This window comes from Tasmannia lanceolata, unplaced genomic scaffold (genome assembly GCF_043159265.1).
Source record: "Tasmannia lanceolata isolate RefF3 unplaced genomic scaffold, GAP_Taslan_0.1 ptg000012l, whole genome shotgun sequence".
Taxonomy (NCBI): domain Eukaryota; kingdom Viridiplantae; phylum Streptophyta; class Magnoliopsida; order Canellales; family Winteraceae; genus Tasmannia; species Tasmannia lanceolata.
The window spans coordinates 58,059,035-58,079,957 of NW_027518689.1; the positions used below are offsets into that span (position 1 = coordinate 58,059,035).

The 20,923-nt window shown below is 40.5% G+C and overlaps 2 protein-coding genes across 2 annotated transcripts in view; one reads left to right on the top strand and one right to left on the bottom strand.

Annotated features, from left to right (window-relative positions):
* Nucleotides 1–523: 523 nt before the first annotated feature.
* Nucleotides 524–20,923, top strand: part of LOC143888474 (E3 ubiquitin-protein ligase At4g11680-like) — a 39,411-nt gene continuing 19,011 nt past the window's right edge. The window contains exon 1 of the mRNA XM_077392944.1: nt 524–1,155. Coding sequence (XP_077249059.1) covers nt 713–1,155 — 443 coding nt within the window. The 5' untranslated portion in view covers nt 524–712. The remainder of the gene's footprint in view (nt 1,156–20,923) is intronic.
* On the bottom strand, nt 13,307–14,325 carry LOC143887914 (uncharacterized protein At2g29880-like). Its single transcript, XM_077392161.1, has 2 exons — nt 13,961–14,325; nt 13,307–13,876 (listed from the first exon to the last, which is right to left on the bottom strand). Exons 1-2 carry the CDS (start codon nt 14,279–14,281, stop codon nt 13,307–13,309), a joined length of 891 nt encoding a protein of 296 aa, XP_077248276.1. The 5' UTR covers nt 14,282–14,325.

Sequence of the window (20,923 nt, forward strand, 5' to 3'; positions counted from 1 at the left end):
TCACATGGACGGTTTGGATCATCCTATGGTGTGGTCCATACAGTACTTTTGAAAAATAAGGACTATAAATGAATGTTATCAGCACTACTGTATTTTGACGAGGGCGCTCCTCACTTTATTAAAAGTACAGTATGGCCATCACCATAGGATGATCCAAACCGTCCATTAGATGGGCCAAAGTCTAAATAGGTTGTGTCTCAAAAGTTATTCTTGATCATAACCCTCCAATCTATAGAGGGTTAGGATCAACCCTCTAATATTTAGATCGGAGGTTTAGGATCAACCTATGGAAATGATTTTTGGGGCACAACCTATTTAGGCTGTGGCCCGTCTAATGGACGGTTTGGATCATCCTATGGTATGGGCGATACCGTACTCCTAATAAAGTGAGGAGTGCCCTCATGAAAATACAGTAGTGCTGATAACATTTCCCTAAATGAGATGGTAAAAGGAGTGCAGATATCAATTTGCCCTTCTGAAGTTTGTCTTTCAGTGTTTATCTTCCCCTGACAGCTAATCAACCGTTCAATAATTTTCCCCGCTCCCCTCCTTCCTCAAAACATTTTCCCCACCGAAACCCCCTCTCCACCATTCACATTCAAACCCCCTCCCTTTTCTCTCTCTCTTTCTCTCCCTCTGCAACCCCTTCAAACACAACTACCAAAAGAAAAGAATCAAAACCCATCTTTCCCACCCCTCCATTCCCTCAACAATGGAGGAAGAACCCACAAGCCGTGGGTTCGACCACGTTCCCCTTCTCCAAACCCCCACCAGAAGAAACCCTAATCCTAATTCCAACAACAGGAACCCTAATTTCTCCCTTCTCATAAGCCGCGCCACCAGCCGTCGGATCATGCGCGAGCCCTCGATGCTTGTCAGGGAGACCGCGGCTCTCCAATTGGAAGAACATCAGACCGATTGGGGTTACTCTAAGCCTGTTGTTGTTCTTGATTTGATCTGGAATTTTGCCTTTGTTTTGTTGTCTGTGGTTGTGCTCTCTTTGACGGTCAGAGAGAGGCCATCGACCCCATTAAGGGTTTGGATCGCGGGGTATGCTATTCAGTGTCTTTTCCATGTGGGTTTTGTTTATTTTGAATATCGGAGGAGGAATCGGGCTGGGCAGGATGAGGAAGTGGGGATGGAGGGTCAGAATAGGTAAATTTATATTCCAATTTGAATTGGGTCTTTTTTTTTTATTATTGAAATTGATGTTTGATTTGATTGCATTTGTTTGGATTTTGTTTTGTGTTTGAAGATTTTACTCATTTATTTGTTATTGAGATAAGGAATTGCAGGTCTCTGTAGCTGAATTTGTTTACATGTCATGTTGTGTTGGGATGCCCTTTTATTTTTTGTACTTGTTGGGACTTGGGAGGAATTGTTGTTTAGTTTGGGCCAAATGTGTCAGAAATTTATTATGGGTCATGCATTTTTTGTTTAAATGGTAGGGTCATGCTTAGAGTTAGCATACTGTGATTCATGTTGTTTTAATATTTGATTTTCCTACAAACTTGGTTGTAATCTTCCAATAAACCCGTTTCTCCTAGCATTTTAATCGTGAAGTGTTGTCATTTTCCTTTGTTGCTTCTAAGAGATATTCCTGGGTCTCCTTTCTGGAATTGTAAGGCCTAAGTAATATATTCTTCACGTTCCTGTGCTGTTTCTAGCATGATATTCCTCGATATTCTTGGATTTCAGTTCTATTTTGGTGATAATATGGCTGTTAGCATGCTTTTAAATTTCCACCGAAACCAACACGACCAACTCAAATGTTTCCATTTCCATCACTACCGAAACGAAATCTCAAATCTCAATATGTTCATTTCACTTCATTATTTCCCCCGAAACCAACACGAAACGACCAATATGTTTCCGTTTCCATCCCCACCGAAACTAAATCAAAATGGATTTATTTCATTTCACTATTTTGCTCTAAACAACCAAAATGTTTCCGTTTCCATCCCCACCGAAACTAAATCACAATAGATTTATTTCACTTCAGTATTTCTTACTAAACGACCAAAATGTTTCCGTTTCCATCCCACCGAAACGAAATGACAATGGATTTATTTCACTTTATTATTTCGCACTAAACAACCAAAATGTTTCTGTTTCCACCCCCACACAAAATCTCAAATGGTCAAAATGACAAAAAATGGAAAGATATTCTGATTTATAGCATATAAAGCTATGCTTTCTCAAAAAAAAAAAATCCTGTCCTAATCTGCTATAAATCGAAAAATATGGAAATCACATAAACATGTTTTTTCCTGCTTTTTCATAGATTTTTTTCCTGCAACCCCGCCCCCCCCCCCCCCCCCACACACACACACACACACACACACAGACAAAAATCTCATCATTACAGACATAAATAATTCCCTTGTAGCCACCCATTCGGCTGACAATATCACCGGCTTGGTTTTAAATTTCCACCAAAAATGATGCGAAACGACTGAATTGTTTCCGTTTCCACCCCCACCAAACCGTATATTGGAACATAAATGCATACCGAAACCAAAAAATTTAAGTGTATTAGTGGTCTACTTTACCAATATGTGTTATGTGTTATATTTATAGGATTTGCATGCGAAATGTAATATATGTGTTATGTATAAATATTTATATGATACTTCCCGAAGTTTCATCTTAAATGTCCATCATTTGCATATGTTTCCATACGTTTCTGCGATTTTGTAGGATTTTTCACCAAAATGTTTATCCGAAACTGACATTTTTTTGTATCACATGTTTCCATACGTTTCTGCAATTTTGTAGGATTTTTCACCAAAATATTTATCCAAAACCGTCATGTTTCTTTTTGTGCAACGGCCGAAACACACACCGAAACTGAAATCTTAAATGTTGATCATCGGTACAATGAACTCAACTGCTGCCATCAAAGTTAAGCTACGGCCGGCCAGGAGGGGGAGCAATCGACAAATTCAATGTGCAATTATGGCTAAAAAAATTCTTACGGACACTTGCCTTGTTAAAAGTCAACTGGTTAAGAGGATTCCTCTGCTCCTTGAGCGACTTTATCCACTGAATTGCCCATATCCACTATGGTGGATGAATCAACTGTTGGATCTACTGCTAGCTGTAGCCCTGCCCTTTCCTTCCCCACGCACTCTTATCTTTACCCAAGGAACCACATTAAGAGCTGCATTTTCCTAAGGATGAATTATGGGCAGAGTGTGAGTTAATGACACCTCAACATTAAGGGGCTTGGTTTTGGAGGCCCTTAAATTTCAGTGATTATCTGTTAATTAGACGTCCAAGGCTAAGGTCATACCCAATGAAGGTTTTGGAATTTTTCTCCATGAGTCATCTTGTAAATGTATCTTTCTAGCCGTTGATCCCAGATTAGGATTTTTCCCTATAGAACTAACCATAAGAAATCCATCACAAGCCAAGATGGCTCAAAATCCTAGCACATCCCTACAATATCTTGAATTATTTTATCCATCCTAGTGGATTCTATTGAAAAGGTTCAAACTCTTTAGGTGGGTTCCTAAAGCGAAGGGTAGATTCCTTTTATTTTGTTTGAATCTTCTCTAGGTGGGTTCCTTGGAACTATTTTTTACTCCTATTTAGTTATCTGCTCTCTCTTCTTTCTTCTTTTGTGTTGGAGCATCAACAAGTTTTCTGAGTACGTAACAGACATATCTCTTATCTATCTAAGTAATTTCAGCATTGTGTTAAACTCAAAATTCTGTCTTATTCTTTCTGTATATTCGCATCTTTGTTCTTCATCAATTACTTTCAATCGTGGATTCCTTTTATTTTGTTTGAATCTTCTCTAAGTAGATTCCTAGAGCCCAAGGTGGATTCCTTGGAACTATTTTTTATTCCTTCAGTTTAATTATCTCTGTGTGTGTGTGTGTGTGTGTGTGTGTGTGTGTTTGTCTTCTTTCTTCCTCTGTGTGATGGAGCATCAACAATTTTTTGACTACGTAACAGCAGTGTTTAAAAACTCATTGACTCGACTCGGAACTTGCCCGAGTTGACTCCCTTTTACCTGGGCGCATTCCGCGTTGCACCACATCCGCATCCCGTGTTTTGCCCTACAGAGTCAATAAAAACTCCTTTGATTCTCTCAAGTTACGACTGCGCCAACAGTGTTCTTGGCCGTGTCCGTGCTGAGTTGACAAGGATTTTTCTTGGCCGAGTTCCGCGTCACATCTGCGTTTTTAAACACTGCGTAACAGACATATCTGCTATATTTAGGTAATTTCGTCATTTTGTTAAACTTGACATTCTGTCTTATTCTTTCTTTCTGTTCACTTGGTTCTCCATCTATTATTTTTCCTTCGTCTGTGGTAAGATCTTTGCTGTTGCTTTCTTGTATCTCATTTTTAGTGTCGGTTACAAAGTCTTATTTCTAGTTTCCTCTTCTTGCTGAATTTCTGCTCATCTACCTGCTTGATCAGCAGATTGATTCTTCCTTATTTGCTGAGGAAATAGGTGAATCTAAAATCCTTTGATCAAGATATAAATTTGTTTCATAAACCAGGGGAAAAAAATAATGGTTGCAACTGGAGCGAATCTATAGGCCCTTGGAGACGTGAACCAGACGGGAGATGTCGGTTTCAACCCAAGGGCTCCCTACTACGGGGAGCGGTGGAATAGGGTAAACAAGAGTGGAAGGATTGGATGCCGGGTAATAGATGGCAGTAATCGTAATCAGGGGTGGAACGGTTGGAAGGAATGGAGCTGTAACAATTGTGGGTATCTTAATTTCAGTTGGAGGGGAAAATGTCGATGGTGTGCGAATTTCCATCAGAAGAAGAAACCTACATTGATGGTACCAATAACCAACGACGGTCAGGAACATGAAGGAGATGGGTGGCTGGACTCAGGTGAAATTGCAACTACCTTGGAGAACGGACTACCTCTTCTTTATATTTTGGGGAAGGAAATAGATGACAGGCGACATCTCTTGAATGCCTGTTTGATAGGACGAACAAAGGAGAAGGAATGGAGTGTCGGGGAGCTTTGGATCTGGGCTAGGAAGCATTGGGGCATTCCGTCTCTACCTAGACCCGGTATCCTGGCCAAAAATGAATTCCTTTTTATGTTTGACTGTGAGGACCTAGCTCTGAAGCTCCTTAAAATGGGAGATGAAGCTTGTGGTGGTCACCTTCTCTCTCTTAAAAAAATGGGACCCTGATTATCAACAAGGAGCGGAGGAGTTCTGGGTTAATTTTTATGGCATCCCCCTTCATGTTTGGGCAACTTCCACTATTGAAGCCCTGGGAAGATGTCTCGGATCGGTGCTGGAAATAAGAATGGAGCAAAACAATGGACAATGCATGAGTTATGCATCGGCGAGAATCCTCATCCCAAAATGGAGGTTATCAATACAATTTTTACGTTTCCGAGTTCAAAACTCTGACTTTATGGTTGGATTGGAGGTTCAGAATCCATTTCCATCGCCATTGGGAGGGTTTCAAGGGGAACCAGGGCCTCTCCCAGCGACGATGATAGATTCCTGCGGGGGGAGACTTAGGTATGCCCCAAGGAAGGTCCAACGGTCAATTTTGCCTCTACAGCTGTCAGTGAGGGAACTTGCGTTGGAATGTGTGAAAGTAGAAACCGACATAATGTCAGGGACATGGGGCTTTGTACGGATCATGGCGTGGAGTTTTCTAACTTCAAATTCAAAATTCCAATCCAGTTAAGAAAACAGATCAAATGACAGTTGGAGGAAAAAATGGCGTAAAGAACATAGTAATAAGGCGACTACGATTTCTCCTGGATTGGAAGCTAAAGTCAAGCAGGCCCTGAGTATTCTTAAAGCAGTGCGGGTGGGGCCTACTTTCAAAAAAGGGGTCCTGAAAGAAAGAAATAATATCAGGCGTGAATGGAGATGAAAAGGTGAGTCCTTTACTTCTGAATATCAAAATAACAAAAGCGGAAAGCTGGGTACTAAGAATCATGGGAAAGGGTTTCTCATCCTCAATTTTTTATTGAAAAACTCTCACCCTGGTCCTTGGGAGAGGTTGGTTCTCAGAATCCTCCTTCAAGGGTGGTGGTTTTCTCTTAAACAAAACCTCTCACTCGTTGGGAGTTTAATCCTTGCTCCCAATGAGGATGGGATTTTGGAACATAAGATGATTGGGGGAAGATAAACAAATACGATTAATCAAAGACTTTGTTTTCCAGCGTAAACTAGATCTAGTGGTCATCACTGAATAAAAAATAATGGGAGTCATAGATCAACTTATTAACAAACTATGGGGTATGAACCAACGTTTTAAATTTCGGTTTCAGTACCTATGTCGTACCCCATCGAAATCCGAAATTTCGGCGAAATCCTAAATTTCGGTCCGAAATTCGGTATGAACCATCGGGAATGGGTCGCTTTGTCGTCAGTGGGAACAACTGGGGAATTATTGTAATATGGAAGGAAGGGAAATCTGCTAATGAAGGAACCAGGGTTGGGAGGTACTCGGTCACACTTCTCTTCACCTCAGCAGAATGGGATGAGAAGTGGATATTTACGGCGGTATATGATCCAGTAAGAGCTAGAGAGAGGAAGGATCTGTGGAAGGAATTACGCTTGATTCGTAATACATATCAGGGTGAATGGATCATAGGATGAGACTTCAATACAATTCGATTCCCTTCAGAAAAGAATTCCCAAACCAGAATAACCACAAGTATGAGGAGATTTTCGAATTTTATACAAGAAATGGAGTTAATTGATCTGCCATTACAAGGGGCGCGCTATACTTGGTCAAACAATCAGGAGCGATTAGTAATGTGTCGGCTGGATCGGGTTCTTCTAACCTCAAACTAGGAAGACCGATTTCCTTTGATCGCTCAGAAAGCTTTTCCTAAGTTTCTTTCCGATCATAATTCTATCGTACTGGAAATCTCAGACTTCTCTAGTGGTCCACGCCCGTTCAGATTCAATCCAGATCTTCTTGAAATTTCGGGAGTAGATGAAAATATCAAGCAATGGTGCGACGAGACTTCCATACAAGGCTGTAAGGGATATATTCTCTGTAAAAAGCTCAAGGCTATAAAGCAAAAAATAAAAGAATGGCAGAAAACAATGGACGAGGAGACCAGATGTAATAAGGCAGAGACAGTGACGGCTTTGGAATTTTTGGAAGAAAAAGAAGGCGCTAACTCTCTTTCGACCGCTGAGAAAATAGAAAGATTAGAGCTTCTGGAAAAATATGAGGAGATTCTGCGTAGAGAAGAGATCAGGTGGCGTAAAAAATCAAGGGCTACATGGCTTAAAGGAGACCGGAATACAAAATTTTTCCACAAAATCGCAGATTCGAGGCGGCAAACCAACACTATCTCGAGCCTCAAGGAGGGGAGTTCATTAATTGAAGATATTGGTTTAATCAAATGGAGAATTATTGATTTCTATCAATCTTTATATTCAAAAGCGGTGGAATGGCGGCCGAAAGTAGAAGGGATTCAATTTAAATCTATCAGTCTTGGACAACAGATTTCTTTGGATCGAGATTTCACAAAGGACGAAGTGGAAAGAGCTATCTTCTCCATGGCAAGCGACAAAGCTCTAGGACCGGATGGTTTTCCAGGGCATCATGAAGGAAGATATTATGGCATTCTTTCTTGAGTTTCAGGAACGAGGCATAATTAGTGAAGCGGCTTATAGCGCTAATTCCGAAAAAGGAAGGGGTGATAGGGATAAAAAGATTTCAGGCCAATTAGCCTGATCCGCAGCGTTCCGAAGATTGTCTCCAAATTGCTTGCGCAAAGGGTAGAGTTGTATGGGGAATATGATCTCTCAATTTCAAAGGGCCTTTGTGGATTCTAGACAAATTCTTGACGGAGTACTTATAGCTAATGAAATCATAGATTCGGTCAAGTGAAGTGGAGGTTTTGGTCTAATCTTCAAGATTGATATAGAGAAGGCATATGATAATATTGACTGGGGGGTTGTCGATTTCATTCAAGATCGTATGGGATTTGGGAACAAATGGCGAATGTGGACGATATCGCTAATATCAAACAACAACTTCTCAATTCTCATCAATTGCTCGGCGGAAGGATTCTTTAAAAGTTCCAGGGGGTTGTGTCAGGGTTACCCTCTAGCTCCTTATCTTTTCATCATGGTCGTGGAAACCCTCAGTCTTATGTTGACCAAGGCGGGGGAAATTGGTTTGTTTCATGGATTATCGGCTGGGCCAAGAGCTGATAAGATTACACATTTGCAATTTGCAGATGATACCCTTGTATTCTTGCAATTCACCCCTCTGGCCATTCCTATTGTCATCAGAATCTTTAAATGGTTTGAGGCTATCTTGGGGCTCAAAATCAACTTTGCAAAAAGTATATTATTGGGCATTAATATATAGCAGCAGAACATCCAGAATCTGGCGGCATCTATGGGATGTATTGCGGGGGTCTTCCCGGTATCATACTTAGGATTGCCACTGGGTTTCGGTATACCATCGGCGTCGCTGTGGGATCCGGTAATTGAAAGGGTGTAACGAAAAGTCGCTACCTGGAAGAAAAGATACATATCACTAGGGGGCAGAATAACATCGATAAAAGCAACTCTATCCAACATGCCAGTATACTTCATGTTGCTCTTTAAAATCCCGGTGAAGGTAGCGTTGCGCATAGAAAAATTACAAAGAGACTTTCTTTGGGATGGCAGTGGAGAGTCTAAAAAATTAAGTCATCTAATAAATTGGGACAGTAACTAAATCGAAAAGAGATGGTGGACTGGGGATAGGAAAGTGACGACTGTGCAACAAATCATTGTTAGGAAATGGCTATGGCGATATCGTAAAGAAAAGAAGGCTCTTTGGCGTACTGTGGCTGATGCTAAATATGGTATGAAAAATGAAGACTTGATCGGTAAAAATTTGGCTTCTAGAAAGGGATCGGGCTCTTGGAAGTCGATTTGCTCGGTCAGGGATGATTTCATTCAGAGAATTAGAATTCAGAGAATTAGAAACAAAGTGGGACAAGGGAAAGAGGTCAGGTTCTGGAAGGATCTCTGGTGTGATAAAACGCTACTCTCGGTTGATTATCCAAGATTATACTGGATTGCAGTTAACCAAGAAGCTTTAGTGGTGGATCATCTCAAGCGAGAGGGAGACTTTGGGAGAGGTTTTTGTTAGATTTGGTGCCCTAAAACCCAGTATATTTCGCATGTTAATCAATAAAAGTTTCTTTTCATGATAATTAACGGGTAACTACAAGTTAAATATGTGTGACATGCTACTTGTTATTGACACATATTTGTCCTTAGGTAGCAAAGTATGAAACCCATGCTCATGGATTCACAGATCCTAGGGAGCAAGGAGATATGGGATTGCGGTTCTTTGCAGATCTTAATAGTTCCTAGTTGGGGTTGAGGGTGGACACCTCCTCCTGTGTACAACTAGCATCTATCTTGCCAACATGTACGAGATGTGGAGTGACTTATCTCAATCACTCGGGTAATGGACCCTATGCAAGATAGAATGGGTATGACAATGAGATTGTGTACTGAACATGATCACATTAGAATAGCCTGTGGACAGGAGACAGTTGAGCTATTCTACCAGACATGACCCTTTACATGTCCTTTGACCTGCGGGGTCATATTTAGGGCAGGGCGGGGCCGGATGTTGCATTCCTCACCCTGTCCCCTCTTCGGGGATGGCGGGGAATCCCCGTCCCCACCCCGCGAGGAATATTTAATCCCTATCCCTGCCCAGCATAGTAAAAGGCAAAGGCTAAAGGGCATATTTGGAATTTAAAAAAAATATATTTTAAAAAACATATTATGTACTGATAATGGGGTAATGTAAGTTATTAAATCGGGGCGGGGCGGGCCCGCTCCAGGGAATTTTTTAAATCCCCGTCCCCATCTCCGCACAGATCGGGAAATTTACGCCCCATGCAGGGCAGGGCAAATCTCCGTTTTTTCAGATGTAATTGCTAGCCCTAGTCATATTGGTTTGTTGGCGAGTCTCTCATTCTTGGTCTATCTAACCGTGATTCTCTTGGAGTCACTAGAGGGTAGTACTGGAGTGTTGGACAAACCTTCGAGGTCAATAGTAATACCCGACATGGAATTCTCCTCCTATTTTATAGGATAACATCTAAAGTTTTGGTCAGAGCAGTAGGCCTAGAAAAATACCTAGCCAGGTGGATTTGATAAAGTGTATATCAAAAGGATTTCACAAAATAAGTTTTGAAATATTTTTAGCAAATGCATTTGCGGGTCAACACTGCTTGTCTGAAAGGTATACCATGAGTGAGCCCGGAAGTAATTAATGTCCACCCCCCGTAGGACTCAACTCGGTAGATGTGGACTAGGAGAAAGGACTTTCACATTTGATGTGATTAAGGGTGATGATTTGACGGTTAGCTTCAGGGTTACGTCTCGATGGATGCCACTGACTCAATGCGATTGTAGCATTGGCTACGGAGCAATAATCGCAGTGGGGCCCACTTGTGGGTTACGCAGGATCTACCATTAAATCCCTGCTACGATCCCACTCACTACTCGATTGACCTATTATAATCTATTAGATAGAGGTCCCGCATTTATTTGGTTACTTACACGAACTATTTTCTTAGCATTTGATGCATTGAAAGGATATATACAATGTATATAGTGTATGTGCACTATGGGGTACATTAGGAATACCAAAATGGTTAAGTATAAACCATAAAGGTTATTTTGGGAATTATAGAAAATAATGGATGGAGCTTTTATCCCATTGAAATATGTTTATTTAATTAAAATAAATAAATAAACAATTGTAAGTTTTTGCTTATAGACTGGTTTTTCTAAAGCAGTCATAACTTACTCATCTCTTTGCCAAAATTAATGTGTAAGTACTTATTTCGAAGGATTTTGAAAGATTTACAACTTTGTAGTTTATGATTTTTTCTAATTCGGGGATTTACTTGTCAAAAAATGAGGTTGAAATTTGATTTACAGGCTTATAGCAGGAATGTAGAAAAAGGAAAGAGTGTAGGAGATATTTTAGGGATTGTTTTTATCCAATAAAGCAACCGCGTTTTTTACTTGGAAAAAACCTCAATTGAGGGATTTCTAAAAGTCCAAGAGTTTCTAAAAACATTCCCCACCTTGTTTGGTTTCTATTTTGAAAAAGCAAACTAGCTTGTTTCCAAATTGGAGCTTCCAATTATGGCTAAATTTCATTGTTTTTGGGATTTCTCTAGAAACTTTGGATTGTGCATATGGAAATTGAGGACTCTATAAATACAAGATAAAGGAATAGAGTTTGCAAGAGCTCTTCTATAATTCCATGTGATGGAAATTGGTAGAGACACTCCAAAGTCTCTTCTTCTTCTTCTTCTCCAATTCTATCAACTAGAAGACAAACAAGAAGACAAGTATCCAATCAATCTCAATTGATCTAAATACATATTCCCATATTATAATTTGATTTAGATCATATTATAAAGTAAACAAAGAATTGTTTACAAGATCCTTTGTGCAACGAAAGGAATCCATCGGTTCAACTTGCGGTTTCGCATCGATTAGATCATTGGCAGATTTTCGAGGAGTAGATCACGCAGACGTTTTTCTTTTCATCAGCAAAATAAGATATTTATATTTATGTTTATTAAATCACATTAAAATTAATTAGTCCCTAGGAATCCTAGGTTAGAGCAAAATTTTTATTCTACACGGTTTATTCTTCCACAACGTGTCACACTTTTACTTGGGGTTTTACAACAAAACTAACAGTTTTTAGGACATACGCTTAAGAAGGGACCTTAAAGATGAGGAGATACAGGATCTCGAGCGGCTTCTACTACAGTTACACTAGGTGTGTTGCTCCAGATCTGCAGATGACGAAATCCTATGAGCTCGAGAATCAAATGGTCTATTTACGGTCAGATCATTCTTCACAGAACTGATTTCGGGAAGAAGACGGATAAGAGGCGTATCTGGCGGTCTTTGGCTCCACCAAGAGTGGTTGCCTTTGGATGGACTTTGGTACATAGAAAGATAAACACTTGTGACCGACTGATAAAAAGACATTTCAGCCTTGCAAGCATCTGTGTTCTATGTTACCAAAATGAGGAAATGCTAGACCACCTGATGTTGCATTGTCCTTTCTCCTATCAACTTTGGATACGAGCAGTTGGAGCGTTTGGAATGTGCTGGGTTTGTCCAGAATTCATTAGCTCGCTTCTCATTTATTGGAGGGGAGGTCCTTTTGGAGAGATAGGAAAACTTCTCTAGCCCACCTTCCCCTACGCCATCGTATGGAGTATTTGGAAAGAGCGGAATAGGTGTATCTTTCAAGATCAGAGTAGAACTTTGGGGCGTGTGGGGACTGATATTAAAGTTGAATTGATTACATGGGCTAAGGATAAAAAGAAATTACTGTACGGAGTGGGGGATCTGATAAGGAATTGGTGGGCAATCATCTGGGATAGAGCGATCCGAACCAAACCCAAACCCAAATGGTTGGCCCCGCCAAACGGGTGGCTTAAGCTCAATTTCGATGGAAGCTCGGTAGGAAACCCTGGCAGGGCAGGGATTGGAGGCCTAATCAGGGATGACCAACAATCGACCATCATGTCCTTCTCTGGTCCAGCAGGAATTTGTGATGCTAACGAGGCCGAAATCAAGGCCTTACTCTTTGGATTACGATGGGCTTATGAAAACAATTTGTGATCTCTAATGCTCAGTTCTCTCGTCGGGAAAGGAAAGGAAAGGGAAGTGAAGGGAAGTAAACTGATGTGGCAGAAAGGAAAGTGAAGGAAAAGAAACCTGTCAAATGAGCGTTTCGTTGCACAAAAACCTGACAGAAACCTGACAGAAAATAACAGAAACTACAGAAATATGCGTTTCGTTGCAGGGAAACTCAATAGAAACCTGTTAAATAGAAACTGTGACAAACTGATATGCAGAATGATGCCAACATAGAATCTAGTCTAAAATAAGTGGGTCTAACCCTCTGAAGTCAATCAAAATAAGAAAACCATGACAAACAGAAGTTGAACAATAACAATGCCAATCAAATTGTCACAAATATAGAGCTGCCAAGATATAAATCAGGCAACCAACATAGACTTGACAAAAAATTGTCACAAATATAGAGTTGCCAAGAAGAAGCAGACCGTAATATCGCATAACAAAAAGACCAAGCCAAGTCCTTAAATCTTTAAGTCCAAGCCAACTAACAAAAATAGTACATAAACATGTTCACCAAAAAAAACAGACAAGCCAACAAAAAAAAAGATCATGTCCAAATGAAGTCCACATCCAGAACCATCCAACAACCACATGTTTATGTACGTCCACATCCACATCCACATCCACAATCATTCAGGATTCAAGGTTTTCCATCTTCCTCCACATGTAGCGCTCCCTCCTTTCTACTGTGTACTTCTTAAAAGCACGAACCTCCGTAGGGTTACGGTTGAGGTACTCATAAGCCATCTCCAAGATGTCCTCCTCGAATCCTTCTAACCCAAACACGGCATCATGAAGCTCGTCATTGTTAAAAGGTTCCTTCAATAGATCCTTGATTGCATCTTCAACCTTCTCCAAAGTTGAAGTAAACCCTTCCATCAAATTCATATATTTTGCTGCACTACGCTTTGTCCCCCTCTGACCTTCATCGCTTCTTGCAAAATCTCTAACCGGAGATGAAGTTCTAGGCCCAGGTCCCCTACTGCTCTCACCCACCATAGGAGACTCTGGAATTGTTTCAGTCTCAGGGGTATCGCCAATCCCCAAGTCATCTATATGCGGAGCTGAACTCTGTACCTCCTGACTAGGGGCAACGTCGTCCCTACTCCACCCACCCGTGGCATAGTCTTCGCCAAAAATGTGACGAAAATCATCTATCAACACATGTTTCTCTGTAAAATATTTCTTATGTTCAGGGTGAACCTACAAGAAATTCAGAAAAATAGTTATAAATATTACGAGCCAGAGTAATTAACAAATGAAACAAAGATGTCACTTTGTACTCACAGCGACCCAAGCATTGTAGACATCTTCCGTCACTTCGATCTTCTTATTGACGTCATCCCAGCCAAATCCGCTTGTGTTTATTATAGTGTTGACGGCCACGAATTTCTTTTTTAGGGTCTTGACTCGATTTTTGATATGCTCTTTTGTCATATCATTCCCATATCGACTATTCATTGCTCTGCTTGCCGCCGTGTATGCGACATCTTTAAAGCCATTGGGTATCTTGTGCCCTTCCGATACTTGTTCCAATAACGCATCCACCAACACCTTATCCATCTCAGTATTCCAGTAATGGTTCCTACCCACGCGACTTGCAGCCATCCTATATGAATTGAAACAATAACGAGAAACTCATGAGACCATACAATAACGAGAAACTCATGAGACCATACAATAACGAGAAACTCATGAGACCATACAATAACAAGAAACTCATGAGACCATACATAAAACTCATGAGACCATACAATAACGAGAAACTCATGAGACCATACAATAACAAGAAACTCCATACAATAACAAGAAACTCATTAGACCATACATAAAACTCATGAGACCATACAATAACGAGAAACTCATGAGACCATACAATAACAAGAAACTCATGAGACCATACATAAAACTCATGAGACCATACAATAACGAGAAACTCATGAGACCATACATAAAACTCATGAGACCATAGAATACGAGTTTATTGTTTTTTAAAAACAAGCTACAAACAAGCCATAACCAAAAAAAAAAAAAAAGGTGATACATAAATCAACGTTGAAAGTCATTCCACATATTCGTGGTCAATTCATTTCTAATCCTAGTCCCCTCTTGTGCATCATCGGCCCTACTAAGTGGAACATATGGGACGGGCTCTTCTTCCTTAGGCGGTACCACTGCTCGTAACTCTAGATCTACGTCATCAAGAAGATTATCATCTGCCATCTCCCTCCGAATGAAATTGTGGACACAACAACAAGCTAGAACAATATCAATCTGTTTTTCGTATGGGTACATCGGTTCCTCGTTTAAAATTCTAAAGCGCTTCTTGAGGACGCCGAATGCACGTTCCACTACATTCCGGAGCGATGAATGTCTGTGATTAAAGAGTTCCTCTGGCGTTCGTGGTCTTCGACCCCTGAGTTTATTTAAATGATACGCTATGCCTCGGTGCGGTGTTATAAAACTACGAAGTAAAGGATAGCTACCATCGCCGAGATAAAACTTCCCTACAACGAAGAAAGTATTGTCTCAGTATCGCCATTGTCTATTCATAACCAACATAATAAGTAGAACGAAAGGTAAAGGATACCTGGAAGGCAAGGAAGCCCATTAGGTCGTGATGTTGCATTTCCTAATATCCTTGAGTCGGATGCCGATCCTTCCCACCCAGCCAAAATGTAATTGAACTTTAAATCGAAGTCACAAACTGCCAACACATTTTCAGAAGGATAACCTTTTCGATTAATAAACCGAGGCTTATATTCGGCACTCACTTTAGCAGGAATATGAGTTCCGTCTATTGCACCAATGCAATCCTAGCATAAAAAGGTTAAAATATATCAGTCAGTCTCTTGAAATAAGGCTAGAATCTTAGTATTTGAGGTTACCTTGAAATAAGGCCAGAATCTTGGATTAGTGCGAATGACTTCTGGTATCTCACTCGTCGGAGGTTTTATAAACTCAGATTTCAAGCTTAGAATAGTTTTCAAGACCTTGTTGAAATAACGAGAAACCGTGGAACCTGATCGTTGTGTGAAGGCTCTAATTGACCGGTTTCGTTGATTGTGAGATACAATATGTAAGAACATTGCAACCTGCTCGTCAATGTTACAATGTATTGTATCTTTAAGTTCGCCGGGGCTTCTAAGCAGTCGAACAAATCGTCCAAAGCACCTGATGTTCATCCTAAGTAAGTGCTTGCAATGTTCGTTTGACGTCACGGCACGCATAATAAATTCCCGATCTGTGAAGTAGTTGTTTTCGTATGGAGCTCTTCGTAGGTATTTGTCGTAATACTATTGGAAGAATACGAGTGCAGTGGTTGCTGCGCTCACTATTGTCGCAACAGCACTCACAATCAACTTTGCCCTCTTTGTGGGGCGACCATTCTCGGTTCTAAGTCTCCTATTGTCCATCTAACAACAAGTGGATAGTACTCAAAAACAAATCATGAGTTAACAATAACAATTAAAACGTGAACTGTCAAAACCCAATTAAAACATGAATCATGAGTTAACAATTATGTGGTTTAACACAGCAAAAACACAGAGTACACGACAGAAGAGTGCTATAACATAAAGAAAATAAATGCCATAACACTCTATAATACCCTATTTACTTAAGTCTTTTTTCTGTATCATTCACCTATCTCCAACTCGTGAAGCCCATTAAAACTGATTTCATAACATGGCAATTCAGAGCAACCCTAGATTTATTACCTTGAATCAAAGATTATCAAAGTGATAAAGAGGAAACACTTGTTTTTACCAAAACATCTCAAAACCAGCTTTTTGGTAGGCACTCTGGGAGGTTGAAGAACAAAGCCTTGACCATTGAGCTAGAAGCTCAAACCCTCTCTCAAAAGTCAAAACCAGTTTAATCCTTTGAATTGATGTTTATTCATAAAAAGCAAATGGGACATCAGTAAGTGTAGAATGACAGTATCAAAACCAAAAAACTCATCAATGTAGTGATCACACACATCAGATCCAGAACCAAAAAAAAAAAAGAAAAAAAAGCCAGAACTAATAAAAGAAGAGAGGTCAAAGCCCTAAAACAATAATAATAAAAAAAAACCCTAAATCACAACAATAAAAAAAAACCATTCTCTAAATCCACCAGAAAAAATGTATAGCATACAAATACAGGAGGGGGGAGAAAAACCTGAGAGCAAATCAAAACAAGGTATTTAGCTTCTACGGATAAGCAACACACTGCAAAATACAAAGAAAAATGGATCATAATAAAAATAAATCGATAAAAAATCATAATCTAAGCAAGTTTTATGCTCTGTTGATAAGAAATGAAAGAAAAGAAGAAGAGATTTACATTTGAAGCAATCGAAGGGTTGGATTGAAGGAGATGGCCAGATGGGCTAAGGGTTTGGAAAAAGTAGGGTTTGGTCGGATTTGGGTTTTGGGTTGTGAAGAAGAAGAACAAGAAAAAGATGAGGAGAATGACAATTGGATGGCCAAAACGAGAATCACAGATTCAGAGTAATAGGCTTTGCAGATCAAACCCCCTCCTGTGTGCCTTTCGATTTGGTGGAGAAGGGGCTGAGGTGCATGATGGTCGTGGGTTTGTGGTGGTTGCAGAGAGAGAGAGAGAGAGAGAGAGAGAGAGAGAGAGAGAGAGAGTACCTAGTGGGAATGGCTGAAAATGGAAGATGTGGAGAGCGATGGAGGCGACGATCCGGCCGTTTCTTCTTCTTCTCGCGGAAAGGGTAGGGAAAGCTAGGGTTTCCGATAGTTTATATCGGAAACTCAGGAGAAGAAAAGTCAAGGGAACCCATTTTCCACGTAAATTTTTTTATTTTCCACGTTTGAGAAAAAGTTTCCGAGGAAAGTCAATAGAACACGTAAATTTTTAGTTTCCCTGGAAAATAAGGCTGGTTTCTGCGGAAACCAGCGTAAGAGAACAGAGCATAATAGTGGAAGGGGACTCCACGAATGCAGTGGGCTTGGCTTCGGGTACTTCAACAGTGCCCTGGCGCCTCCAGAGTGTCATAGCAGAAGTCCTTGACCTTATAAGGGTGCTGCAACCTAGAATTGAGCACCAAAGAAGGTTGGCAAATGAAGAGGCAGATGTTTTAGCCAAAGCAGTAGTGCTAAAGGAGGAAATCACGGTCTTTTCATCTCTGTAATTCCTTTAAGGAATGTAATTGGACTTTGTTCCACTTTTGTATAATGGCGGGGACAACTTGTCCCAACCACTATTCAATAAAACGTCATAAAATGTCATCTTTAAAAAAAAAGAAGATATAAATTTGTTTCTTGATTGATCGTTGGATTAAAGATCTGAGATGAATGAATTCTTTCAGCTTCTTGAAACATAAATTTCTATTCATCCTTTGTCCAGATTTCTAAATAATTAGATTATCCATTTATGCTGAGATTTGGAAATTCTTCAGGCTAATATCTGCTCGTTTCTCCCATTAAAATTTAAAAGAAAAGAAACGAATAGCTGCTCATTTCTAAATAAATTCCTGGAAGATCTGTAATTCCCAGTACATCCCTACAATTTCTTGAATCATTTCACCCTTTCTATAGCTTGTCGTTGTTACTCATGTAAAGGAGTGGAATCATCAGCCATATCATCCTTCACTTATTTGGGGCTTGGTGCCGGTCCAAATCATGAAAACCAATTTTGAATTTTATGGTTTAGTTGCACTCAGTTGAATTACATTCGTAAATTTTTGGTCTTTAAAATTTTTCTGTAGTTATGTGCTAGCGTTACGCTTTGTTGTGTAACTGTTGCTTTAAGGTTAAACTTAAAGATGGTTTTAGAAGAATTGTGAGCAAATGAATAGAGGTGAATGGGATGCGATGGAGAAACTCATGGAGTAAGATTGCAACTGTGGTAGGAAGGAGGGGAGTTTTCAGGAAGTTCTTTGAGATCTGATTGAAGTAGTTTATTCCCCTAAATCTTCTGTGAATACTTTGAAGTGGAGACGAAATGTGCTGCCCTCACAATGTAGGCAGCGAGCCCATGGTTTTAAATTTCCCTGAAACGACTGAAATATATCAGTTTCCATCCCCACCAAACGAAATCTACTTGAATTCCTTCCAAGTCATTATTTCTGTTGAAATTCCCAAAATTCGACTGAAATTTCCGAAATTTGACCGAAAGTCGACCGAAATTATTGAAATTCGATCGAAATTCCTTGGATTCCCGAAATTCGATTGAAATGGTCGTAACGACAAAAAACAATGGAAAGATGATATGATTCACATTTCATTTCATTAGTGTAGATAATGATATTTGGTAGGCAACATGATTGAACTGCACAACAAAGTGACCGTATCTTATGCCTGGGATGTCAGATCGGCATCGAACCAATGCATGTCACTAGCTGTTCGACGTGATTAATCCATTATGGATGGCTTTCTTGCTTATGTGTTGGTTTATAAGTATGTATTTGTGCTTATTCTAGCATTGCCCAAAGTTTCATCTTAAAATTTCATCATTTGCATATGTTTCCATACGTTTTCGTGATTTTATAATATTTCCATTGAAACCGAAATGTTTCCGTTTACGTGCCAACTTGAACCAAAACTGAAACCGAAATTCAAAACCTTGAGCGAGCCTCATCTGAGAAACGAGGGGCAGCGATCATGGAATGAGTAAGGATCAGGAAAGAGCATGGGAGGGAGTGTGAAGAAATCCGGACAAGATGAGTCTTGGAGAAGCAAGAAAGGAGACCATGAAGGACCCCTTGGTGTCTGGGCTGAAGAGGAGGACGATGGAGTTTGCGAACAGCAATTGAGGAGAAGAAGATTCAGGACAAAGCCCCCGGCGACCTAGAGATTGTAACTATGATGTGTGTCGCTACCACAAATTCAGGAGGATAGGAAAATGCAGATGGTGTGAGTCACCAAGGAAATGAAACGGCCGGAAATGCATCAAAATCAGTCTGTGTGCCATTCAAGAACTGGCCAGCACATGGATCATCGATAATGGTAGAGAAGGATGCCAAACAATCGTGACCGTCTTGGGAGAAGAAGTTATAGAGAGAGTGAAGATCTTGAAGTCATGTATGATTAGGGTATTGGAGACAGAATCTTGGAACTTGGATGACCTCTACCATTGGGCCAAATGTTCTGGGATCTTCTGCACTTACAAAAGCTGAGTAGGCTATCAAACAATGAAGCCCTGTTCACCTTCGAGTCAGAACAACAGGCTCTGGACTTCCTGCGTATGGGTGGTGGCGCATATGGCGAATGGCTGTTTAGATGGGAGACCTAGAACACAGGTGCCGAGCAGGGTTAAAGGCGGTGTGGTTGCACTTTTTCAAAATTCCTCTCCATGCTTGGGACAGGAAGACGATAGAATGTCTGGGAAGCATCATCGTTGCAGTTTTGGAGGTGGATCTTGATTCAAACCCAGGGAGAATTTGGATTCTGGAATACGCAAGAGGCAATGTGTTGACTAGCAGGGCAACAGGTTTCCAATTGTCCTTGAGATTGAAAGTTCTAGACAATTGGTTCACCATCGGCATGAGAGAAGAGGCCAAGGAGCCGAATGTCTCCCCACTTTAGTCGGAATGCCCAAACAACGACGGCAGGGGAAATCACAGAATAAATAAAGTGGCTATGGCTTCCCCATCCCACTATTTGACATCGTCGGCTGGCAAATCTTTTGGAGAAGAGTTGGCTAGCAAATCTTTTGTTGCCTTGCGACAAGCCAATCTCGTTACCGAAAGAATGCATTGGAAGAACGAAGAAAACACGCTGTGCACCAACTGCACTTGAGAGGAAGATGATTGTTTAGCTGTCGATTGGGCTGAGTATCAATTAACCAGATGACGACACGTGTTGGCTAAAACACTCTCCTTGTGTTGCGAGTGAAAAAGGCAAGGAGCTGGTGCAAGGAAACATGTAAGGAAACATGTGTGTCCTCTTACTCTAAGCTTTCTTCTCTAGGGGAAAAGAAGTATTCATTGGGTAACTCTCTTGTGACATAAACATGCAAGGAAAGCAATGTCGTCTCTTCCGAAAAGTACTCCAAAAAGGCGCTCGAATCATTTTTAAAAATGCGGATGTGGTGCGGAACTCAGTAGAGGAGAATCCTAGTGACTAGGTACGACCCGCTTGAGTACTCGGTTGACGCGGCTGAGTACTCGAATGACACGGTTGTAATTTGGGAGAGTCAAAGGAGTTTTTATTGACTCTATAGGGCAAAACGTGGATGCAGAGCAACGGGGAACATGGCCAAGATAAAAGGGAGTCCACTCTGGGGAGTTGATACATA